The sequence below is a fragment of the Larimichthys crocea genome, chromosome XI (assembly GCF_000972845.2).
Source record: "Larimichthys crocea isolate SSNF chromosome XI, L_crocea_2.0, whole genome shotgun sequence".
Taxonomy (NCBI): domain Eukaryota; kingdom Metazoa; phylum Chordata; class Actinopteri; family Sciaenidae; genus Larimichthys; species Larimichthys crocea.
In genome coordinates, this window is record NC_040021.1 from 7,048,404 (window position 1) to 7,071,061 (window position 22,658).

The 22,658-nt window shown below is 40.3% G+C and overlaps 1 protein-coding gene across 1 annotated transcript in view; it reads left to right on the plus strand.

The window, feature by feature from the left end:
• Window positions 1–22,658, plus strand: part of map3k5 (mitogen-activated protein kinase kinase kinase 5) — a 64,692-nt gene that overhangs the window by 24,608 nt on the left and 17,426 nt on the right. The window contains exons 5-15 of the mRNA XM_019266486.2: window positions 2,558–2,726; window positions 4,224–4,330; window positions 8,818–8,988; window positions 11,369–11,481; window positions 12,590–12,749; window positions 14,119–14,272; window positions 14,421–14,528; window positions 15,152–15,204; window positions 17,310–17,405; window positions 19,770–19,851; window positions 21,295–21,428. Of these exons, the coding sequence (XP_019122031.2) occupies window positions 2,558–2,726; window positions 4,224–4,330; window positions 8,818–8,988; window positions 11,369–11,481; window positions 12,590–12,749; window positions 14,119–14,272; window positions 14,421–14,528; window positions 15,152–15,204; window positions 17,310–17,405; window positions 19,770–19,851; window positions 21,295–21,428 (1,347 nt within the window). The remainder of the gene's footprint in view (window positions 1–2,557; window positions 2,727–4,223; window positions 4,331–8,817; window positions 8,989–11,368; window positions 11,482–12,589; window positions 12,750–14,118; window positions 14,273–14,420; window positions 14,529–15,151; window positions 15,205–17,309; window positions 17,406–19,769; window positions 19,852–21,294; window positions 21,429–22,658) is intronic.

Here is a 22,658-nt window from a genome sequence, read left to right on the forward strand (position 1 = left end):
TTATTGATTAAAGCTGAGGTAGATGAGGAAGAAGCTGTTATGGTGTGATTTCTTCAAGTTCCTGTGGAGCTAAATTTAGCTCACAGGTGTTCATGTTCGAGCAGCGCATAAACAGGCCTTTGTTTTTAAGATCCCACTCTTCCTATTTTTACTTACTGTAATTATTTGTACGTCGTGCATTCCTCACCTTTGACTTGCGTGGTGATCTACATTTAAAAAATAAATAAATAAAAACATTTATTGCCGCCTCAGTTGCTGGGGTAATATTTTAGGCTTTCCTGCCAATAGACGAATCAGCAGCCAGTTCGTTCTTGCTCAGCTCCAGGAATAGTGACTCAGGTTTTTACAGGCAGAAAAGACAAACGTGCACTCTGATGAAGCTTTTGTTTTAACCAGTGAGCGCAGCACAGCACAGCACAGAGAGTATCTAGCTCAGCCATCACTGGTATCTGACTCCAATACATTCTGCACATTGTGTGAAGGAGCATGACTATTTATAACAGCTATTTTTAATAAGCTGCCAAGTAAAGATGAATGTACTCTGTCTTATGGTACAGAGACCTGTGCTATCGACTGATAATGTTCTTTATGTAATTGCGTTGTCTTGACTGTCTGCTGGATTGACATTGGCCTAAATGAAGACAAGATATCAGTCAGTGTCAATGTTGCCTCATCCCAACATGATGATCAGTAGTTTTTATGAATGGGGAAATTGTTTTTTGAACCAGGCTGTAAACATGTTTATTTCTGCTGTGAAGTTGGACATTTGAACATGGGGACTTATGGAGACTTGTTTTGTAGCCAGCTTCAAGTGGACGTTTGAGGAACTGCAGTTTTTGGCACTTCACCTTAGTTTTACTTCACAGCCATGGAGGTTGCTGCTAGACAAGAATGGGGAGTGACAATAATCTGCAGACGATCTTTAACAAGTGGAAGTTTTGAAATATTTTGTGTGAGTTTTGGTACTGATACAACAAACACAGCCAACTCACATGGAACAGTGATTAGTTAAGTTATTAGTTATTTGGCATCACTCCTCACAAGGGTACATCAAATTCAGAACCGAAGAGCGGGGAGGGGACAACAATCTGCAGCAGACGATCATCGGCAGGGCTGCCAACTCTCACACATTGACCGTGAGACTCTATTGACTCTTTCATGCTGCGCATACTTTTTCTCACGCAGTGAAAAACAAATTCATAACTGATAACGTCACAGTGAGGACAAGCATACATACAAACAAGACAGAGCAGATCCAGACAATGCTCAAGGGAGTATATAGTCCATCTAGCCTGGGAATGCCTCAGGATCCTCCAGGAGGAGCTGGTAATGTGTTGCTTTGGAGAGGGATGTGTGAAACCTGCTGCCACTCGACCTGTCCTCGGATAAGTGGGAGAAAATGGATGGATGAATGAATATGTGAACGATACAGAACAAAATCTGAACATCAGGCTTTTTTTCCAGAGCTCAAACACACAGTTTGTTCGGTTTTAGTTGAGAGGCGTGCACACATGCTCTCCAACATCAAACACACACCTTTCATATGTTCATATCTATAGCGAATAGAAATGTTCAGAAAAAAACAACATTTAGTGCAATTAAGACTTGTTATGTTCAGTTAGGCTCACCAATCATGTCACCCTGGAGCTGATATCCTGTCTAGGTTTGGTCTCTTGATTTAGGCTATAATATCTGGAGGTTGGCATGTGGTGATCAGCCACACTTATACATCATGAACCAGGATTTTTGACTATCATCTGTAAATGCGTTGAACATGTGAATTTGGCTGCTGAACTTTTTAAAAACAGCGATGACCCTGACCTTTACGGCACACTCTGGATTGAAAAGTTTGCAGCTCTGATCATCAGCGCAAGAACTTGGACTAAAAATGTAACCCAAACATGGAAACTTGTTCTTAGTCTAATACATAAGTAAGTAGTCTAAAGAACTACCTGTTACTAATGCCACTGATCACTCAGTGCAAGGTTTTAGGGGTTAAATATCCAATCATAAGTTGGAAGTGAGTGCTCCTGAATCCAACCATAACTTAAAACTTAGAAGAGGACCTCCTCAGCAACTCAGCAGAAAATGTAAGTAAGTAAGTAAGTGTAATAAAAGCCATATGGAGTTATGAATGAAGATCCAGCAAATGGCCTTTCGCGAGGTTGCATCAAAACACTCATAGCTGGCTGTAAAAAAGGATTCTTAGTCATCATTTTATGTGTATTTATGAACATGAAAGAGGTTTTCCTCTATCAAAACGAATCTTAATTTATCAGAAGTTCATAATCTATAAAATAAAACAGATAGATAAAATAAGAATAGAGTTATATTTAATACAATTAACATTTCAAATTACCTTCTTCATTGAAAGTGCATACATTATTTAAACAACATTTAGGAAATAGTTCATTTTACTAGAGAATGATTGGTAGGAAATGAATTAAAACTTGACAGAATTATCCCTCAGGGAGATTTAATGATACTAAAACACCAAAAACAATTTGATAAATCTGATGTTGATTGGATTTTTATATGGAAGTGTCTGATTTCACAGCCAGTATTTCCGTGAGACGATTCTGAACGAGATCCGTAAGGCTCGGGAGTTGTACACCGGCATGGAGCTGGCTGCCGAGCTGAGCCGCATCCAACAGCGGCTGGACAACGTGGAGTGCCTTTCAGTCGACATCGTCATCAACCTGCTGCTGACATACAGAGACATCCAGGTACACCTGCTCCGTGCAGGTTCTCTAAACATTCACATACTGTTGTCATTTGCCAAATTAACTGTGTTGCTTTAGGATAATTGGATAATTTCTAGTTGCTGGTTGGATAGCAGTGCTAATGTTGGTGCTTTGTTGCTTCCTGGTGTTTTACTGAAGAGAGCTGGCACATTGGAATTGGATTTCACACAGTTTAACATGTGCATTTGCCAGAAACAACAGTTTTAGTCAAATTACTCTGATAGAAAACCTTTTCTTCTCTGGCATAAAGCGACCAGAGAGACCTGCTCAAATGCTTAAACTCTTGGTCTGCTCCACAGATATGAGGTTTGACAGCAGCATGGACATGTAATTGAAAGGTTGCAAGTTCAAACCCTCACAAACTGACTAGAGGAAAACATGCACATCTATTCAAATAAAACAATGAGGGAGCAGTACTTAATAATAATAATTCACATCTAACAATAATTTTCATTATTCAATAATCTGGAAATTACTTTCTCAATGAATCTGTTCATCGTTTCGCCTCTAAAATGTCACAGACCAAGCTGACTCTTTATTTGTCCCACAAACACTTCAAAACAAAATAAAATCACCTCATTGAAGCTTTTAGTAATTGAATTACTAAAAAATGATTCTCTAGAAACTTTCAGCTCTGTAAAGCAACATTTGATATCTTTACCAGACTTTGAGAAGCCAACAATAACATCTCAAATGACAAAAATGTGTTTAGTCAGCATGGAAAAACTTAACCAATCATGTCCAAAGCTCGTCATAACCCTGATATCACACCCTGAGAACGTGACATACAAACGCTTTCAGCACATCCCAAAAAGTTTGGAGGATAAACTCTGTATCAAACATTCAGCTGATGCCTCTTAAGTTCAAACAAATCGCATACTAAGTGCAGATGATCTGTGAGTGTGCCGCTCATGTCCCTGACCTTGACAGAGGAAGCCACTGCACCAACCTACTGTTAAAGAGAGGTGACTGCCTCAGCATCAATCCCTTTACGAGCAGCGTTTTCTCAAACAGGAGACCAATCGCAGATCGCCCGTAGAGAGCTCTCGGCGAAGCTTTTGGTCTGCCCGTCTTAAATCTACCGCTCTTTTCGCTCTTTAGTCTCCACATTGTGATGGCATCCACCGTCCAGATCCTCCCACTCACCACAGGCAGCGTTCAGCTCATGAATGATTTATTAGAACAACAAGCATTGAGGATGTGCTGAATTATTCAACATGCTATCAGTATTGTGACTGTATGGGCAAGTATGAGCAACAGAAATGTGATGAAGGGGCCCCTTCAATTATTGAAGTGCTTTTTGGTGTTTAGCAGACAGTCAAGTCTCAGACAGAATGAATAAAAGGGACATCAGAAGCTCCCCCGCTGGCTTAAGACCAGCTCAACACCTTGATGAGTTAGAGTGTATGTTTGGAGGACGTTGGTGCAGAGATGCTCACCAACGACTCATCCATGTGTTCCTTACTTATCGTCTTTTAGGATTATGAATCCGTCGTGAAGCTGGTGGAGACTCTGGAGAAGCTTCCGACGTTCGACCCCGTCGCTCATCCACATGTGAAGTTCCACTACGCCTTTGCACTGAATCGGTAAGATGGCTACAACATGCATGACACAGAGATACACACATTCAAACTCATTTCTGGCAAGACCTATTGACAACTGGGCGACTGAGAACATTTGATATGCAGTGTTCCCTTATAGTGGTCACTGATGGTTTCTGAGGTATCTGAAAAAAGTCTCCATCTCGACCTCGTCTTTTATTTCCATGTTTTCTTTATCATCGAGATGTTCAGTGAAACCATCATGATATTTGTTTTTTGTCTTCTTGAGTTTATCTGTATCTGCAGTGGAACAAACGGCAGCAAATTCACCTTAAGAGCTTCCAAGCGGTGGTGATATTGGTAGCATGTGTTCATCTACTCTGCTCAGGAAAAAGACTGAGAGGTTTTGACTGCCTGTTTCTCACCAGCTGCCTTTCTTGTAAACTTCCTGCGGTTTTTGTGGCGCGACTGCCTCGAACAGCAATAAAGCGTGCTGTTCTTTTATTTGGCAAACGATTGGAAAATGTTTCTGCAGGGTGTCAAGATGCCTGTGTGTTCGCTCTTACTGTCTGGCCCAGGATGTAATATTATGTTTGAGAGCTCAAGGCTAAGACATCTTATAAGACGAATTCATAAAATAAGTGGTAGTGACGGATGACGCCGCCTCCATCGTGAGTTTGAGATCCCTCAGGTTTCGAACAGGACGACATGAGTAGAGACAAACATCTGTGGGAGCTCTTTGTGTACGGTTAACCTGTTCAACAAAGGAGATGAGTCACTGCAAGCTGTTACATGTGACTGTTATGTGATGCTGGTGTCATCTTCATTTTGTCCAGCTCTGATATGATTAATATTTGATGGTTAGGGTGCAGTTTCATAAAATTTATACCATGGTAAGTACTCTATTTCTTCTTCAGTTAAATGCTAGATCTGGTGACTGTGACAGCCATAGCATCTGATTCACATCACTTTAATACTCATCAAACCCTTCGTGTAGATGGGGACACTGTCATTGGAAGCAACCGCTCTCATCATAATAGAAATAATTCATCATCTAGTGAAGCCATTTATCTGACCAGATCACTTTTTTCCACATCTCTGAATACCAGTGCCTATATTCATATATATATATATATGTGATATATGAGGTATTGCAGTATTCTTATATAATATTGGGAGGGTGGTCCTCTCTGAAGCCTCTCCACCTCCAACCCACTTGGATGCCCCAATAATAACCTCTGTTGCCATGGTGAAATCTAATGGTGTTATCTCAGAGAGGATTTTATCCATGTGGTCCTCTGCTAGTATTCTCCAAGACTCAAACAGCTGTCTTTACTGAAATAAAACATGTAATTTCTTTGACATTTAAACCAGTGAAAATAACTATATTAAAGCTTGAATACAAAATTACAGATATTATACTGCGGTCTCCAAAAAAAGGCGTACCTGTCAAACAGTGAAGGTTGTAAGAGGTTGGACAGTATGGTGATAAAGTGAAGCAATCTCTCTTTTATGTTTGAGCTGTCTATATCATTACTTTTTCACCGAGTTCTTCCACAGCAGCACCAACCATCAATATTCAGGCCTAACGAACACTCCGATTGGTCTGAAGTAGGTGCTCTGATTCTAAATGACTCTGCCAGGTTTAAGTGCGCGTGTGGACTAATTGGCTCCAGCCTCTTGTATGCAGCAGGGCAGCATCACACATGTGATAGCTGCTCGGGGGCTCGCTGCTGGGAGCCTGACAGGAGCGAGCGAAGAATCTCCTCCATCCAAATACCAATCAGCTTCTCCGGAGAGAAGAAAGACAGAAATACAGAGATGCATGAGGAGATAGGAGGTCTTGTCTCCCTGAGCGCTCTTCCCTCTGGACAGTCTCCATGGTAATAGCTGTCAGCTCATATGTTTTATTTAACCTTCAAGGCCTGGAGAGGAACTTAGTTGTGTTTTTTTTCTTCTTCTTCTTTTCACTATCACACATTGTGCCTGTGTGAGACTTGACTCCACAGCATCACTTGTTTCTTTATTAAGTCTGTGTTTTCACACAGTCAGTAACTCAAGAGCAGAAGTGACCATGGAGTAGAGGCTCTGAAGCACTTAGCTGCATATATTAACATAAAAATGAGGAAACTGTTTTTTTTCTTAAATATATTTATTAATATTAGTCCTCCATATGTTTCAAAATATCCAGATGCAAAAATGATCATAATTAATGGTCTCTTTATCCTGACTGATTAATACATCAGGCTGTTAATGAGGGAACGTTATGCAGCTCACTTCACTGAAATTCAGATGAAACCTGTGATTTAAATAATCTGTCCAGTCATGTGGACTCGCTGTTGATTATATTCTTTAGTTGTCAGTTGTGCAACAAGTCCTCCATATATGATGGAAGTGCGTGGACAGGACTGTGTGCCGCTCGGTTAAACATGTCCAGCTGTACTTCTGTTTTCCTGTGTTTTGTCTGATGAAGCATTCATTTTAATATTCTGCTCTTTTTTTGTCTGATGTGGACAGACCAGAACAGGAAATATAAAAGCTTTCATGGACAGGCATGTAATTTAATTAATCAACACGGGGCACAGTTAATTTCCAAGTGTGAGGCTCTCTCTTCTCTTTGTGATGTTTTTGAATGGGTTACTCATTACACTATAGAGCCTGTGTTATTTCCCTCCTGTTCAGTCACAGCAGAACCTTCAGCACTTGAATGATCCGCTGTAGTACAGTTCGAAGGGAAATAAAAAAAAGTGGTGTTTCTTTAAATGAACCCAGTAACCTCCAGTAATTTAAGTCTGGTCTGCTCTGTGCCTCGTGTCAGTGTCCCACAACAATAGCTGTGCAGCTGTTCCCTAGCTACATCTACAAACACACACACACACACACACACACACACACACACACACACATACAAATATACACATAATTACTGTATGTGCTCACACACACAGTTGTGTTGATAATTTTAAGTCACTCTGTTCACACCAGTGATTATTTTATGCTCTCTAGAAGTCTTGTGCAAGTTTTACTGTACACCATATACACCGTATACAACTGATTAGGTTATACAAATTGTATTCTTTATGCTGTCAAGCAGCATTGTTTTCTGAATTGATTAAGCAAAAAAACAAAAAAAAACAAAAATAAAGCGTTTTGTGTCTCCTGAGGAAGCTGCATAAAATCTGATCTGTTGATCAGGTCCACTGAGAGTACAGAGAATGGACGGCAGATGCGTGACGTCACATTTTGAAGCCCAAAATATGTAGCTCTGGCCACTGCCATGTTGGCAGACCTGAATGACGCCTGACATCTGTAACAGTACCTACCTGTCAAATGGCCACGCTGTTAGTTATGCATAACTTTAAGTCTTAATATAATTTGAACAGGTGAGTTCCATAAAAAATTCACCCTCAGTACAGTTGTCATGAACGAGGAAATTAGCTATAGAGACCAAAACAGTTTTTTGTACCAGGCTGTAAACATGTTTATTCCTGCTGTGAAGTTGGACATTTTAACATGGGGACTTATGGAGACTGACTCAAGTGGAAATTTGAGGAACTGCAGTTTTTGGCACTTCTGCGTGGGCTTCACTTCACAGCCACAGAGGTTGCCACTTGGACTCAAAGCTACTACATTGTGGGGAATATAGGTGCCACATTTTGATGAGAATGTGTGGAATAAAAAAGACTTACAATATTTTAGGAGTGAGAGAGAGATCTCCCCACCAGTCAGCCAGAACTGAAGAAGCCCCTTGGATGAGAGGCGAAACGTCTTCACGGATCTACAGCCAAGTCCCGTTGCCCCAGATTTAACCCTTCTTGAGGGAAGATGACCTGGATGGCTGAGAACGATATTAGAAAGAGGAATGCATTCAGTGCTCTCAGTCACATGCAACCTTTTGACAAAGATGAAGACATATCAAGTGCTTGGAAATAGGATTGGTTTATTGTTGGGCTTTCCATTGTTTTAACACTCCCATTGTTGTTGAATGGGACAAGGCGTGCCACCCGTTACTCCCTTCATGATCTGGAATCTGGTGGAAACTCCTCCGGTTATTGTGTAATTATCAAAAAAAAACAAAAAACAGAAAGCAACGGAAAGGAGTGTTTGCGTGATAAATGTGAATTCTTTTATTCTTATATCATCTCTAGACAATACTGAAGGGTACTGAACTTCTATAAGTTTGTGGGACTTGCAAAAGACAGATCGATTTAGCAGTGGTCAAGATATCCTGAGTGTTAGGTATCAGTCAGCTCTCATAAAAACAATCATCATGTCCCATAATGCAGCTCAATAGGATGTTTTCAGCTCCCTCCAGAGCCCCAGAAGACTCTATACAACTATTTTCACAGTCTGGGAACTCCACATGACTAACACAATATTAGTATTGGTGGAGTGCCCTTTTGAATAGATAAAGATGGCGTGTGATATCTTAACACTTACTAAGTGTTAATAGTCAGAATCAAATCTACCTCCTTTCTGACTTTGCATGTGTCTTTTTTTTTTTGTGTGTGTGTGTTTGTCTGTGAGTGAAGGAGGAACCTGCCGGGCGACAGACAGAAGGCTCTGGACATCATGCTGCCTCTGGTGAAAGGCGATGAGCAGGTAGCCTCGGACATCTACTGCCTGGTGGGACGGATCTATAAGGACATGTTCCTGGAGTCTCATTTCACTGACACGGAGAGCAGAGACAGCGGCTCGCTCTGGTGAGAGAGCCAGGCAGGATGTCACAGTGTGTGTGTGTGTGTGTGTGTGTGTGTGATATTTCTGTTCAGGCAAACAGTTGGTTCCTCCAGACACTGAGTCACATATAAATATTGTTAGAAGAAATGTTTCGAAGGGCATGATGGAAGATAGATGCCTTTTATACACCGTGCATCATGGCACCGCGGTGTTAAGAGTTAGCCGTAAACAACTGCACAGAGATCTTCTTAATAGCTGTTATTTGCAACCTTTTTGTCTGTGAGGAGAATTAGAAGTCTCGTTCAAGGAAACAGGCGTGCCACAAGTCTGCAAATGACAGTTAGTTACAGCTGTGACATGCAAAAGAAGCAGCTAAGACCACACGACTTGTTACACCTGAAAGCAAACATGCAAAAGCATGCAGACGTTCCCAGGGGTGGAATTTAACTAAGTACAATTCAATGTGCTAGAGTTTTTCCATTTTATGCAACTTTATACTCCCACTCCACATTTGTCTTAGAGCTTTAGTTACTAGTTACTTTGCAGATAACAGTTTTTTATATCCTTCCTGTACAGTGTATCTCCAGCTTTCTGACAAACTGAAGGATGAAGTGTTCCTACTCCTTAAGATAAATAAACTCTTTAAAAACCTCTTTGTATAAGCTGGAAAATCCAAATGATGCTCTTATAGATCCAGTAATGAACATTAAACTACCCAACAGTTGTTAGATAGGCTCAACTTTAAACATACACAGCATTAAAATGCAGCACACAGATTAATGCAGCAGTAATATCGCCCCAAAAACACGAGATATAATAGTAAACATTTTAGATTTCATACTTGCATTAAATTTAGCTGATAACACTTCAGTAAGGTTTTAAATGTGGGAGCTTTACTTGCAGTGAAGTGTTTGAGCAGCGTGGTATCACTGAGTTTATTTGAAGGATGTGAATACTTCTTCCACCACCAGTTTCCAGTCCTGTCAGCTAAAAATAGCGGGGGAGGGGGTGAGAATTATAAAAACCAAGATTCAAGAATGGAAATGACAAAAAAAAAAAAAAATGGCAATGCTGCCAATCAAGCTGTATTGTTAATGGGTCTGTGAAACATTTCCCTCTTTTAGCTTTCATCCCTTTTTGTTAAAGATAGATGGAAATGTATGTTATAATAACATTTTTTTTATGCCTAATGCACCACTACTAGAATAATTACTTAAAAGTTAAGTTGCGTTCCATCTGTCTATTTGGCAGACAATTTAAACACTAGTGGAGGCATAATACAAAAAGGTTAAATTTCTCTACTTTCTCTTAAGGGAAACAAAAAGCACCAATTTAAGGTTTTCACGTGACTACAGAATGTGACTACAGGGTTGTGAGCTTTTTCACTTCAGTAAAATGAACCTGGGGTCTCCGTCTATTGTAATTTCAATAGACTGAATTTGAAATAGCTTAGTGGTTAATTAATTTAGCAACAAGTAAAGTTTTCTGTCCATCAGAAAACTCCAGTGTCACCAAAATCAGTTAGATAGTTGGTGATGTGTGCTGTAAACTGTAAAACTACACACTTCTCCCAACCCAGAGCTCAAAGTGATAATCATTTTCTTTCATTTCAGTCGCTTTTCATTCAGAATCTTCTCACAGGATAAGATGTCATGCCTCAAAATATCCCAGCATTCAATCTGTGTTCAGTCCGGATCTAAACCTTGTAAAGACCTTTCAGATGATGGAGCTGGGTGTTCACAGCATGCAAGTAAGCTGCTGAAAAACCTGCAGGATCTGCTTGGTGCTAATGAGTCAGCAAAGAGTGAGAGGAATGTGGAGGCTTTCCAGCACCTTGTGGCTGGCTCCTTGAGTCTGCATGCCAAAGTATCCTTGGACAAGATACTGACCCGCAAAATGCTCCTGATGGTTGTGCCGTCGGCAATTAAGTGTGTGTGTGTGTGAGAGTGAATGGGAGGTTCTTCTGAAGCAAATCACAGTTTTATTTGGTAGCTATAGCTGACATGACAGAGCAGTAATAATAACACAAGGCTGCTCATTGCCTTCATCTAGAAATAAACTCTTAATACCTCATAACTCTGTCGATTGAATATGCTGTTTGCATTCTCGAGCTTCAATCTGGCTATTATTTTCACTTCCATGTCACAACTTGGCAGAGGCCCCTAATAACATTCACACCCGTTCCCTCAGCACAACAGATTGCTCATTAAGTTAAATGAAATTTCTTGTTTTGTGAGGGTACTCACAGTTGCACTTCAACGTTTTGTGGTCCCAACTCAATATGGCTGTAATTGTTTTTTTCTAACTTGAGGTGTCTCATGAAGCCGGGGGAGCCCTGTGAAGCCGTTCATTGTTTTCAGAGAGATGCTTGTTTATTGGTGTCGCATTTTCTTCTCCTCTCAGGTTTAAAAAGGGGTTTGAGTCAGAGCCAACGCTTCACTCTGGCATCAACTACGCCGTTCTACTCCTGGCGGCCGGACACCAGTTTGACACGTCTTTCGAGCTTCGCAAAGTGGGTGAGTGGACGCTGTAGCTATCCTCGCTCTGATAGATGGGTCCAAAGGAAAGCTTATATTTTAGGGTCTTTTAGCTGATTGTTTTGGTTTGGTTCTCTCATCACTCTCATCATCTGTATTTGCAGCAGCAGGCAGCTGTTCTCAGCAAAAACAATATTACTGGAGCATTTAGCAGCTAAAGAGCCAGATATTTGTTGAAAAAAGGAAGGAGAGTGAATATATTCACAACTCCAGATTAATGATAATGTTTCTCTGTGGCTGCTGGATGTGTAAAGAGGCAAAAGTTTCCTAATAGGTCCGCCATTTCAACTTTGATTCATCATAACACACTAATGTTCCCAACTCACGGGGGAAATATCTGGCTCTTTAGTAGCGAATAGCTCCACAGCGTTCACTTGTTAATCATCAACTGTGTCTGTGTGCTGTTTGGTGCTGGGAAAAGAAGCACAGAATTGGGTTTTTTAGAGCTTTTTCCCTGAAAACAGCCGTTTGCCGCAGCTGAAAACGATGCAATGAGAGGATTGATGGTAAACAATGAGCTCAAAGAAGCTGTTAAGCTGCATCGAGATGACGGGAGCTGCAGAGTTTGGTGATGAAGCTCTGTGGATTCATCACTACAAGCAGTGATGTTACACATCTGATCCATTGGAGTTACTTTAATAAAGAAAAATCAGATTATATATTGCGACATTTCCTCCTCTTTTGCAAGTAAACATGCTGTGAAGCTCTTTTCTCTTGAAATCTGAGGCACAGATGAGCTCAGGAATGTGGGAAATAGAGCAAGAGGTCCTGGGAATCAGCCTGTGGCTCCTTAAATTAGGCCCACCCTCGCTTCCTATAGACCCCGCTTACCCCAACACTTATCCCTGCAAGCCCCACCTGCCTCTCCAAATGGTGTTGTTCGTAGGCAGGATGCTCCATTTGGAGCAACAGCCTCTCTCAGCAGAAGCCAAGAACATTATCACCATTATATTACACTGGAGAATTATAAAGCTAAATATCTGTGCTGCAACTTGTGACATATCCAAGACGAGTATGAACACTTAGTGTCTCCTTTGCTTCAAATCATCCCAGTTTGAGAGGTTAAAAACTTTTTATTGTTTTCCAGGAGTGAAGCTGAGCAGTCTGTTGGGGAAAAAAGGCAGCCTGGACAAGCTGCAGAGCTACTGGGATGTTGGTTTCTTCTTGGGCGCCAGCATCCTGGCCTGTGACAACACCAGGGTCATCCAGGCCTCTGAGAAACTCTTCAAACTCAAAGCCCCCATCTGGTAAGAACACGGATAAACTGTGTGCTCTGATTTACTTTGAAGCCGCAGTACAGTAGTCAAATGTCAGGACATTTTATAAAGAGCTGCAGATAATTTCCTTGACAGGAGGTATAACTAGAAACAGGCCGTTTAACCTCAAAATGGTGCAGAGATTAGTGAGAGGAAAGGCTGATATATTTACCTTCAGCTCTGATGACATTTTCTAAATGTTACCAAGCAGATTTCTACGTGAAAAAGTCGTGTTTTTGATTTTTGTGTCAATGAAATATCTTCTTATTTAACCACAGCCAATAACCTAAACTTTTTATTGAACATAAATAAAAAAGTACATATACACAAGAGCACACAAGATAGTTACACTAGCATGCAATCATGTCCTCTCCGAACTCTGTCATGAAATGATTCTTCCTCTTTCTTAATGAGAATTTATAATGAAATCTAAACATGAGCAACACGTAGCATTTACACTCTGGGCGAGAGACGAGATACACTCTGGGACAAGTCGCCAGTTCATCACAGAGCTGACACATAGAGACAAGCAACCGTTCACACTCCTACATGCAATTTAGAGTCACCAGTTAACCTATTTAGTGCAGCCGGAGTACATGGAGAGAAAACACACACAGACACAGGAAGAACTACAATAAAAAAATCATAAAATCATAGAGAGTTCTGGCATTTCCTGTATTAATGGTGACCATCTTTCAGTAAACCTGTCTGTCTCTCCATCCTGTTCTGTTCTCCGGTTTCCTTGTATCTAAAGTAGAAATTTATACAAAGAACCTGTTTAATTTCCTTTTAAATGTTCTTCCAGAAATCTAAGATCTTTGGGCAATCCCAAAATATGTGTGTAAAGTCCCCCACCAAGTCACAGCCCCTCTGACATGTATTTTGATACCTCATTTTCGTCTTCCAGCCAAATTCCCTCCATGATGGACTTTTAGTTACTTTATGTCCTGGTATTGCTGTACTGTAATGACAAAATAAGAAAAATGTAGAGGAGCACAGTAAACCATCTGCAGCTCGTTTTTTCTGCAGTGCTTAAGACCCTGCTGTTCTTTATTTGTGTTGGTGCTGTGAAAACTCTTTAAGTTTTCATTAATGTCACAAAGAAAAATGAGCCCCAGCATGGAAACACTATCATATGGTATTGTTTGTTTCTGTGATCTCTCTTGATCTATGCTCGTGGGTTTAAAACAATATAGTACACATGCAAATGATCTACCAGGAAGTTATTTTGTTTGTAATATAAGTTGTTTTTCCATTGACGGATTTGGTTACATTTGGATCAATAAAAATTTGTATTCTGACCTTTTTCAGAGCACACTGGTGAAATGTTTATTCTTTTACTCTTTCTGGTTGGTTTCAGGTATCTGCGCTCGCTGGTGGAGACCATATTGATCTACCAACAGTTTAAGAAACCTGGCATGGAGCAGCCAGCCCCCAAGCAGGAACTGGTGGACTTCTGGATGGACTTTCTGGTGGAGGCCACCAAAAAAGACGTCTCCTCTGTCAGATTTCCCGTAAGTGACTCCAGAAGAGGAACTGATTAACCCCAAATGATGCAGCTCAGGCTCGATATGTCAAGTTTAATACGTAGAAACAAAAGAAAAAGGATTTTGTGTGTTCACATTTTCATTGGTTAAATGAACACATTTATCCCTTCTGCAGGTGTTGATATTAGAGCCCACTAAAGTGTACCAGCCTTCATATTTGTCCATAAACAAAGACGTGGATGACAACACTGTGTCTATCTGGCATGTTGCTCCTGATGACAAGGTGGGTGTCACTGCCATTTATATCATCCAACAGTTTGTCTTTGATTTGCTGTGTGTTCAGTTCTGTCAAACAAGCTCTGTAGTTCGCAACTAACGTGAAACACTTGGTCACTTGTCACCGTAAATGTCATTGTTGCCATTATTGTGTTAGTTGTGTCATGCTGTGGGAGTAACCATAGCAACAAAACAAATGCTTTGCATTATGTAAATGGTTAAACAAACTGATTAAGTCAAAGATGCTTATCGTGTTTGCCAGCAGTCGTTAACAGATGGATGATGATCGTTAGTTTCCTTGAGTTTCGTTATCTGTGGTTAGATGCCATCTTGTGATAATGGTCTCTTGTTTCCTGCCATGAGCGTCTTAGCGTCCTCATTGATTATTGTCTCACATCGCCGTACGTTAACGCTCACCTACACAGCGGCACATGAACTAAAGTGGCTGATCGTGTTAAACCTGCTACACCAGCTACAGCTACTTAATTTATATGCTATAAAAAGCACTAATGTCTTTTTATTACTGTAATGTCAATCAGCACATGTTGTGTAATACTACTACTGCCACAGTCAGTCAGTGTGCTGTGCTCCTGGAAGCTGTGATAATACTTGTTTCGTTCTGTCCTGCAGACAAAGGGGATTCACGAGTGGAACTTCAGCGCCACTTCAGTACGAGGTGTCAGGTCGGTCTGCTGTCTTTACGTACATGAACACTTATAATACAGCTGAGTGATGTAACAGTGACCTCACACCCGTCTCCAGAGGGGGATAGGTTTGAATCTGTCATCAGATGGTGTTTTTCATGAGAGAACTAGTCAATAAGGCAGCTTAAACAGTCTTAGGACAACAAAACAAAGAAACAGAATAGTCTACATCAGCAGCTCTTCTCCGAGCTCCCTCTGGATGTCCAAGCTCCTCATCCTATCTCTAAGACTGAGCCTGGCCAGCTGGCCAAGAAAGCTCATTTCAGCCGCTTGAATCCACTTTCTTTCAGTCACTACTCAAAGCTCATGACCATATAGTAGGTGAGGGTTGAAACATAGACGGACTGGAAAATTGAGAGCTTTGCTTTCCGACCCAGCTCCCTTTTCCCCACAACGGTCCAGTACAGCGCCCACAGTACTGCAGACGCTGCACCAATCCACTAGTCCATCGCATGCTCCATTTTCCCATCACTCATGAGCAAGAACCCGAGAACTCCATCAACTTGGGAGCAGCAACGCTGGCAACAGCAGAGTTATTTCAATTAAAATGTTATGCCAGTCCATCTAATGGTTATTGAAATATTTGAGTCTGGACGAAAATGGTGGACTAATATTACCATTGTCAACAGACCTTCCAATTAAAAGCCTGACAAAAAACTAGAATGTGTAACGAAGTATTGTACATAATGTAATTTCAAGTTTTTGTTCTTTTATTGTTCATGTTTGTCGCAGATATAAACATGATCATGTATCAGAGATATACTAAAATTAGTGATAAATGGAAAACCTCAAGAAAAAAACGGATTCACATTCGTTCCTAACATGTAATATGTGAAGAGGTATCTGAAAATGACATAAGAGCATGCAGATTTCATTATTTATTACACTACTGTCACTTCCAGGCCGTGTCAGAGCGCTCCGTTCATACCACAGACAGTCTACCACAGACAGTTTTCATGATGTCTGCGCCTCCTTTTCTACGGTCCTCACAGGAATTCAGTGTCAGATCGGGGAGAAGTGGAGGGGCCGTGCTCACATGTTGCTAGGGAACGACTCATTCTCTGTGCCCACTCAGCCTGCAGACAGCCAGCAGGACACAGTAGCAGCTATGCGAGCAACAATACGACCACACATACAGTTGCTTGTTGTCTGGCTCAGCAGCTCTTGCCTTGGCCAAGTGTTGGACAAGTGTTCGTCCCAGCAGATGAAAGTTTCCACTTAGTTGTTGAATCGAAGGAATTCAGCCTCGTTTAATTTGACTGTTTGCAAAACAAGTTTTGAGTTTGTTCCAGATGCGGAGAAACAAACAGCTCACGCTCATGACTTACTGTGTACATCAGAGAGATGTTACGTCTGTGTGCGAAGGCCACCCACAGGCAGTGACAAACAGTCTTTTATTTCATAGCACAGATTTGATTGTTGATGTCATGAGTCAAGTGAAAGGCTTCGTTCGTTCTGTGAGAATTCATTCTGCAGAGTGTGGTTTGAAAATGAGTCTTTGGAATAGGCTGTATCTAGTCTGGATGTGTTGTCAAAGCAGTAAAGTGACTTAAAGTGTTTTAAATTTGCTATGATGAACAGATTTCTACATTTTTTTAAAATTTTATTTTAATCTCGACACATTCTCAAGTACAAATCACCGAATTGGATCAGATTGTGAGCTTACAATCATGCCTCTGCTTTTAATCCATATATCTTTTAAGTGTTATGTTTTTCATCTTTAGTTACTGCCCCCTGTGTTAAAGACAAACAAATATATTTAATATTTTTGATATGATTTAGTGTAATGTAAGATACAGTCGGATTTCACCAACATCAACATCTTTTATAAAAAATATAAAAAGTCTAATAAATGATGAACACTAAATCAAATGTCTTATTCTTTTAACTTGACAAATTGACACTTCCCACTGATGCAGGCTCTTTTCTTTAGAGATAGCTATGCACAGTCAACATACACATGCCTTAATATCTCTACTTACAGTGGATTGAAATTGAAGATCTGTCTTTTTATTTACCTGTTTTGTGAGAGTGAATCGTAATATTGAAGCTCCATTGATGATGGCTTTTTTTTCTCTCCTCAGCATTTCCAAGTTTGACGAGCGCAGTGCCTTCCTCTACGTCCTTCACAACGCAGAGGACTTCCAGATCTACTTCTGCACAGAGATGCACTGCAAAAGGTCTGTTCTCATTCTGTCTGTTTGTTCATTAAGTCTGTGTTCAAACAGTTGGTAGACGAGCATTCCCCTCTTTGGAATATTCAATAGTCAATTTCAAAAACTTGTAATCCACTTTCAATATATTCACATATATATACATTTTGTAGGGTACACAGTTATAAGACTTTAAGACTACAATCGAGAAGCTCAGTTCGTATCTAAAATTCAACTTCTTACACACACAGTAGTCATTTGTGGTTCATTGTGTTGCTCAAGAGCACCTGAGATTGAACCACCAACACTAAGATTAACCTCAACCAGCTGTAACAAGCACTTACAAGAAAAATGATTTTTATGACTTGTCATCTTATGTCATCTCTGACCCAGCATCTGATTTTTCTGATATATTTTCGTATCACACATTTTCTATCAGTGTAGAAACTCTCTCCCACTGCAGCGAGTTCATCTCTTCTGTTCAGTTCAGGCGCTCTTGTCAGCTCTGTACTCAGGTGGTAAATTTCTCACTTTCCCGTCGCATCGAACACACCTTGTTTCATTTCAGCACCATCATGTTCATCAGTGAAGCACTGACTGTTCAGACTTGTGACTCTCACATCAGAGCCTCCCGAGCACTTCGAGTTCCATTATGTCGGAGTGTGAGAGCCAGTGAGTCATGCCTGCTGTTGTTGTGAAGCTGCTCTCCTTTGGTACCGAGAGAAAGGAGTGACAGTGCGAACGGAAGGGTGTGAAGAGATGAGAGGAAAGAAGAGGAAAGGAAGGAAAACGTAGATGAAGGGGGGATAGAAAGAGGAAGAGATTCTGTCTGATTATGTTTGTGCATATGCATGACTGGCATGTGTGCATGCACAAGCGCACCTGCAGACATCCCATGTGTGACAGCATGACGAGGCCACGTGCTAATTCACAGTTTGTGCGCAGCAGCAGTTGTAAAGGTCACTGTATGTATATATTTGTGTGGGAGGTGTACGTGTAAACAGACTGCGACCTCATTCTGGATAAGATCATCAGTTAATTAACATATGTACAGACAACGTGTGCAAATTGTCTGTGTTTATATGACTCTGAATATAATCAAATATATCAGCCACCACTGCACTTTTTTATTATGGACAAAATATGGGAAATGTGTATACTCTTGCTGTAAGAACAGGTGCATTAATAATATAATAATAAACTTTATTTATATGGCTTCTTTTTAAACAAAATGAAAATAGGACTGTACCAGTGTGTGTGCAGATTTGAGCTCTGTATACACGTGATACTTTTAAATGCACTTTTTGATCTTTTGTATTTATTCCTGCTGGTTTCCATTTGTATGAATCCACAGAAACATGATCATATTGTGCAATCCATGTCGAGTGGTAATGCAGTTTAACCGCAGATTAATTTGACATGCCTGAACTGCATTATTTCACAACAATGTGGTGGTATGTGGTATGATTTAAGCTTATGATTCACTCTGTAAATGTAAATGTGATACAGATTGTGAGGATTTAAGATGGTAACAGATTGTATCGTTGTGTTGGCTTTTACTAAAATGAAACAAAGATGTTTAAGTTCTGACTTTTACCTTTAATTTAATTTGAACAGAGTAAGAATCACTGCTTTATCATTGTATCCAAAAACAGGAGCACTACGTAAAGGCCTGTGCTTTTCATCTAGTACTACTGATACAATTAGGCCGCATTCAGATATGATCCGGTGCTGTGACGATAACACAGGTTTTTCCATTCATTTGAGTGGCAGTAGTGTTTTGGTCGCAGTGGTGAGGGCTGCAGGTGTATCTGCCAAAGAAGAAGCTGAGCGATGTCAAGCTGTGGCTGCCAATCAGACGCTCAGTAAGGTCAAACTCCTCCGCAGTTAACCTGAAATGTCTCTGAAACTGAGACTATCTAAACTCTGAAACTCTACCTGCTGTGTTCTGACTTTGTTTATTTCATGTACAAGCTTCTGAGTCTGACTCACAATTTACACTGTAAAATAGAGACACGCAGAAGTTTAATTTGTTTTGTGTCCGGTTGTTTGAAAGAGAAAGAGAGCTTTGGTTGAGCGACAAAGACAGTGAATGAGAGTGAGTGAACACTGGACTCGTTAAAGTCGGTTAATCAGAGAAATAAAAAGTTATTTCCTGATTGTTTCATGGCGGTTACATTCAGCACGAAAAGACACACTCTGTCTTACACTGTCAGACATACTTAAAGTACTTATTTATTGTTTTATTACAAATCGAATGTTGTGGAAGGGAGATAAAACCATTCAAATTGTCCAAAAACATACAGACTTTATTTCTAAAAACCCTAGTGAAGCTGTGGAGATGCTTTCTATGATCTGTATTTTGGACTAATCAAACTGTTCCTTTGGCAGATTCTGCGATCTGGTTAACAGCATAACAGAGGAGGCCTGGAAAGGTCCAGAGGAAGGAGACTGTGACACTGACGCCTTAGAGGTGAGACGACTGAAGACAAGACTAGACTACACTTCAGCCATCTAAACGTTGGTTATTTATACTGTATTTTAGGGTCGCCTTTATGTAGATTCATGGTTAATCAGAAATCTCTTCCTATAGTTAAAGTTACACTACATTTATGTCCATATATTTCACTAATTAAGGGGCGTTATCCCTTTATTAAAATGAAGGAATCCCCTGACAAATACTGGATTTCCCTCAACACAGATCCAGCAAAAACATTCTTTAATTTTCCAGTAATGAGGCTCTTTTTAAATGTCGGGTGCCGTTACATTGTTTTGTTACATTGTTTTGTTTTTGTTTATACTGTATTTTAGGGTCGCCTTTATGTAGATTCATGGTTAATCAAAAATCTCTTCCTATAGTTGAAGTTACCCTACATTTATGTCCATATATTTCACTAATTAAGGGGCATTATCCCTTTATTAAAATGAAGGAATCCCCTGACAAATACTGGATTTTCCCTAAACACAGATCCAGCAAAAACATTCTTTAATTTTCCAGTAATGAGGCTCTTTCTCAATGCTGGGTGCCGTTACATTGTTTTGTTACATTGTTTTGTTACATCCTGTCTGCGGTGCACTGTGCCTGCTTCTTAAATGTCGCAGGAAATGTGATTGTGGTGTTTCCATCCAAAGAGTTGAAATACCACAAAACAATATTATAACAGTTTCTTAGCATTGGACAAGTTCCAGCGTATTACCCTCTGGTTTTATAACGTGTGTATGAACTCTTTCCATCTAGCTTCTCTGATTGAGTTCATCGCAATTTGCATTTTAATAACTGGATCAAAACCCAGCTGCAAACCCAGGGAAAGCGAACAGTAACCTGCTGGGATAAGGCCTGCATTTAGCATGTACACTTTTGTATGCTTTGACGGCAAAGAACAGACACCTGCTGCTGCATTCAGGTGAATGCAGCAGCAGGTGTCTTCCCAGCAGAGCCTCGGGCAAAGAAAAGCTAATTACCCCAAAACTCTGGCGCACCCATTTTGACTCAGCACCAAGCAGAGTGGCACAGATCAAATGTCTAACAGGTCTAACAATGTCTGTCAGCCTGAAAACGCAAGTGTTTCCTGTAAACTTTAATTACATGACTAGGAAAGAAAAATACTGTTTGTCAGCTGGGATAGGCTCCAGCACCCCGCAACCCTGATGAGGATAAGCAGTTACGGAAAATGGATGGATGGATGTAACCAGAGAATAGTAATCTTCCAAAGAATGTTTAAAAAAACCTGTTAAAGTGCAGATCGCTACATTTGAAAGAAAGTTGGTGCTCAGATTTGCAAGTTGAGGATTAAATTCAAACAGATTTGATGATGCACAAAAACCCTAAAATTGAATATATCAGGTCATGGCCGATTTCACATTTAATCAGCATCACTTTCATTTAAATATCTGTTGTGTGCTTTTCTCTCTGCAGTACGACTATGAGTACGATGAGCATGGAGAGAGGGTGGTGCTGGGAAAAGGCACATTCGGAGTGGTGTACGCAGGCCGAGACCTCAGCAACCAGGTCCGACTGGCCATCAAAGAAATACCAGAGAGAGACAGCAGGTGAGAATGATTGGAAAAAGCCACCCTGTTCTGTTTTATTTGTCACTTTGAAGGTTTAACACTCAGGACAGGCTCACTAGCAGCCAGGCCTAACAGTAGTGAGGTCAGTCTGGCTATTAGGAAGCTGTCAGTTTTAGGAAATTTGGTATAAATATTCGTGGTTTAAGTGTTTAAAGACCATGTAACTCTTCATCTATCACCAACAGTCCAAACTTTTCCCTTAAACACACAGTGTGTATCCCTGAGGTTTAACAAACCGTACTTGTTTGCTGCTTCTTCCCTGCCTTTGATGGCACATTGCTATGATCACACATTATAGCCGACTGTCAAACAGTGAAATCTGTGGCAGAAAGGTGTGTCGCATCGCCCTCACGCTCCACAGTGTGCACAGGTGTGTCCTTTTTTTTGCATACACAGTACAAACAAAACGGGGAATCTCCATAAATACACTTTTCTACAGTGTTACTCATCATCAAAAACTCCACAGGGGGAAGTTTCGTATTACTATGAAACTTCCCCCGGTTGATTATTTACACTAATACAAATATTTGTTATATTACAAGTTTCCTGAAATGTTGTGTTTGAATATGCGTCTGACTAAAGTTACATACATTTACAGAACAGAAATCTAAACATTTCATAAAGTCTGGTTTCATTTTGTTTTTACAGAGGCAATTTTGGATATCTCTTTATATGACTCCATAAATCAGCCATAAAAAATACATTCTCAAATAAACTGCTCTGTCAAAACCTTCAGAATGTGAACAGGAATAAAACTGGAAGGTTTAGTAAGTAAGTGAAACTGGGGAGATTTCTGACTCTTTCTCTTTAATTTTGAGAAACCTGCCTTTTAAAGATATGTATTATCACATAGTCAAGTCACATCAAAGGTGATACTGTCCTGCTCCTGATAGGGAATGGGTGTTGTTACTATTTCCCGTGAACAATGAATTCCCATTAAGCATGGGACTAGGAAAAACATTTTAACTGTTGGATATCACCAGGGAACTTCCCCAGTTGATTACTTTGTATTACTGTAGTGCCAACAACAACCAAAATGTCATGTTTACTTACAAGATGTCTTGATATCTGATTATCAGATTGATTCAGCTCATTGGTGTTCAGAGAAGGTTAAAGTCTTTTAAATTGAAGACCCCCTCAGGACATACTTTTTTAAGCAATCCCTGCAAATCTTCTGTTTATTATCATGGGCAAAGATTAAATTACAGC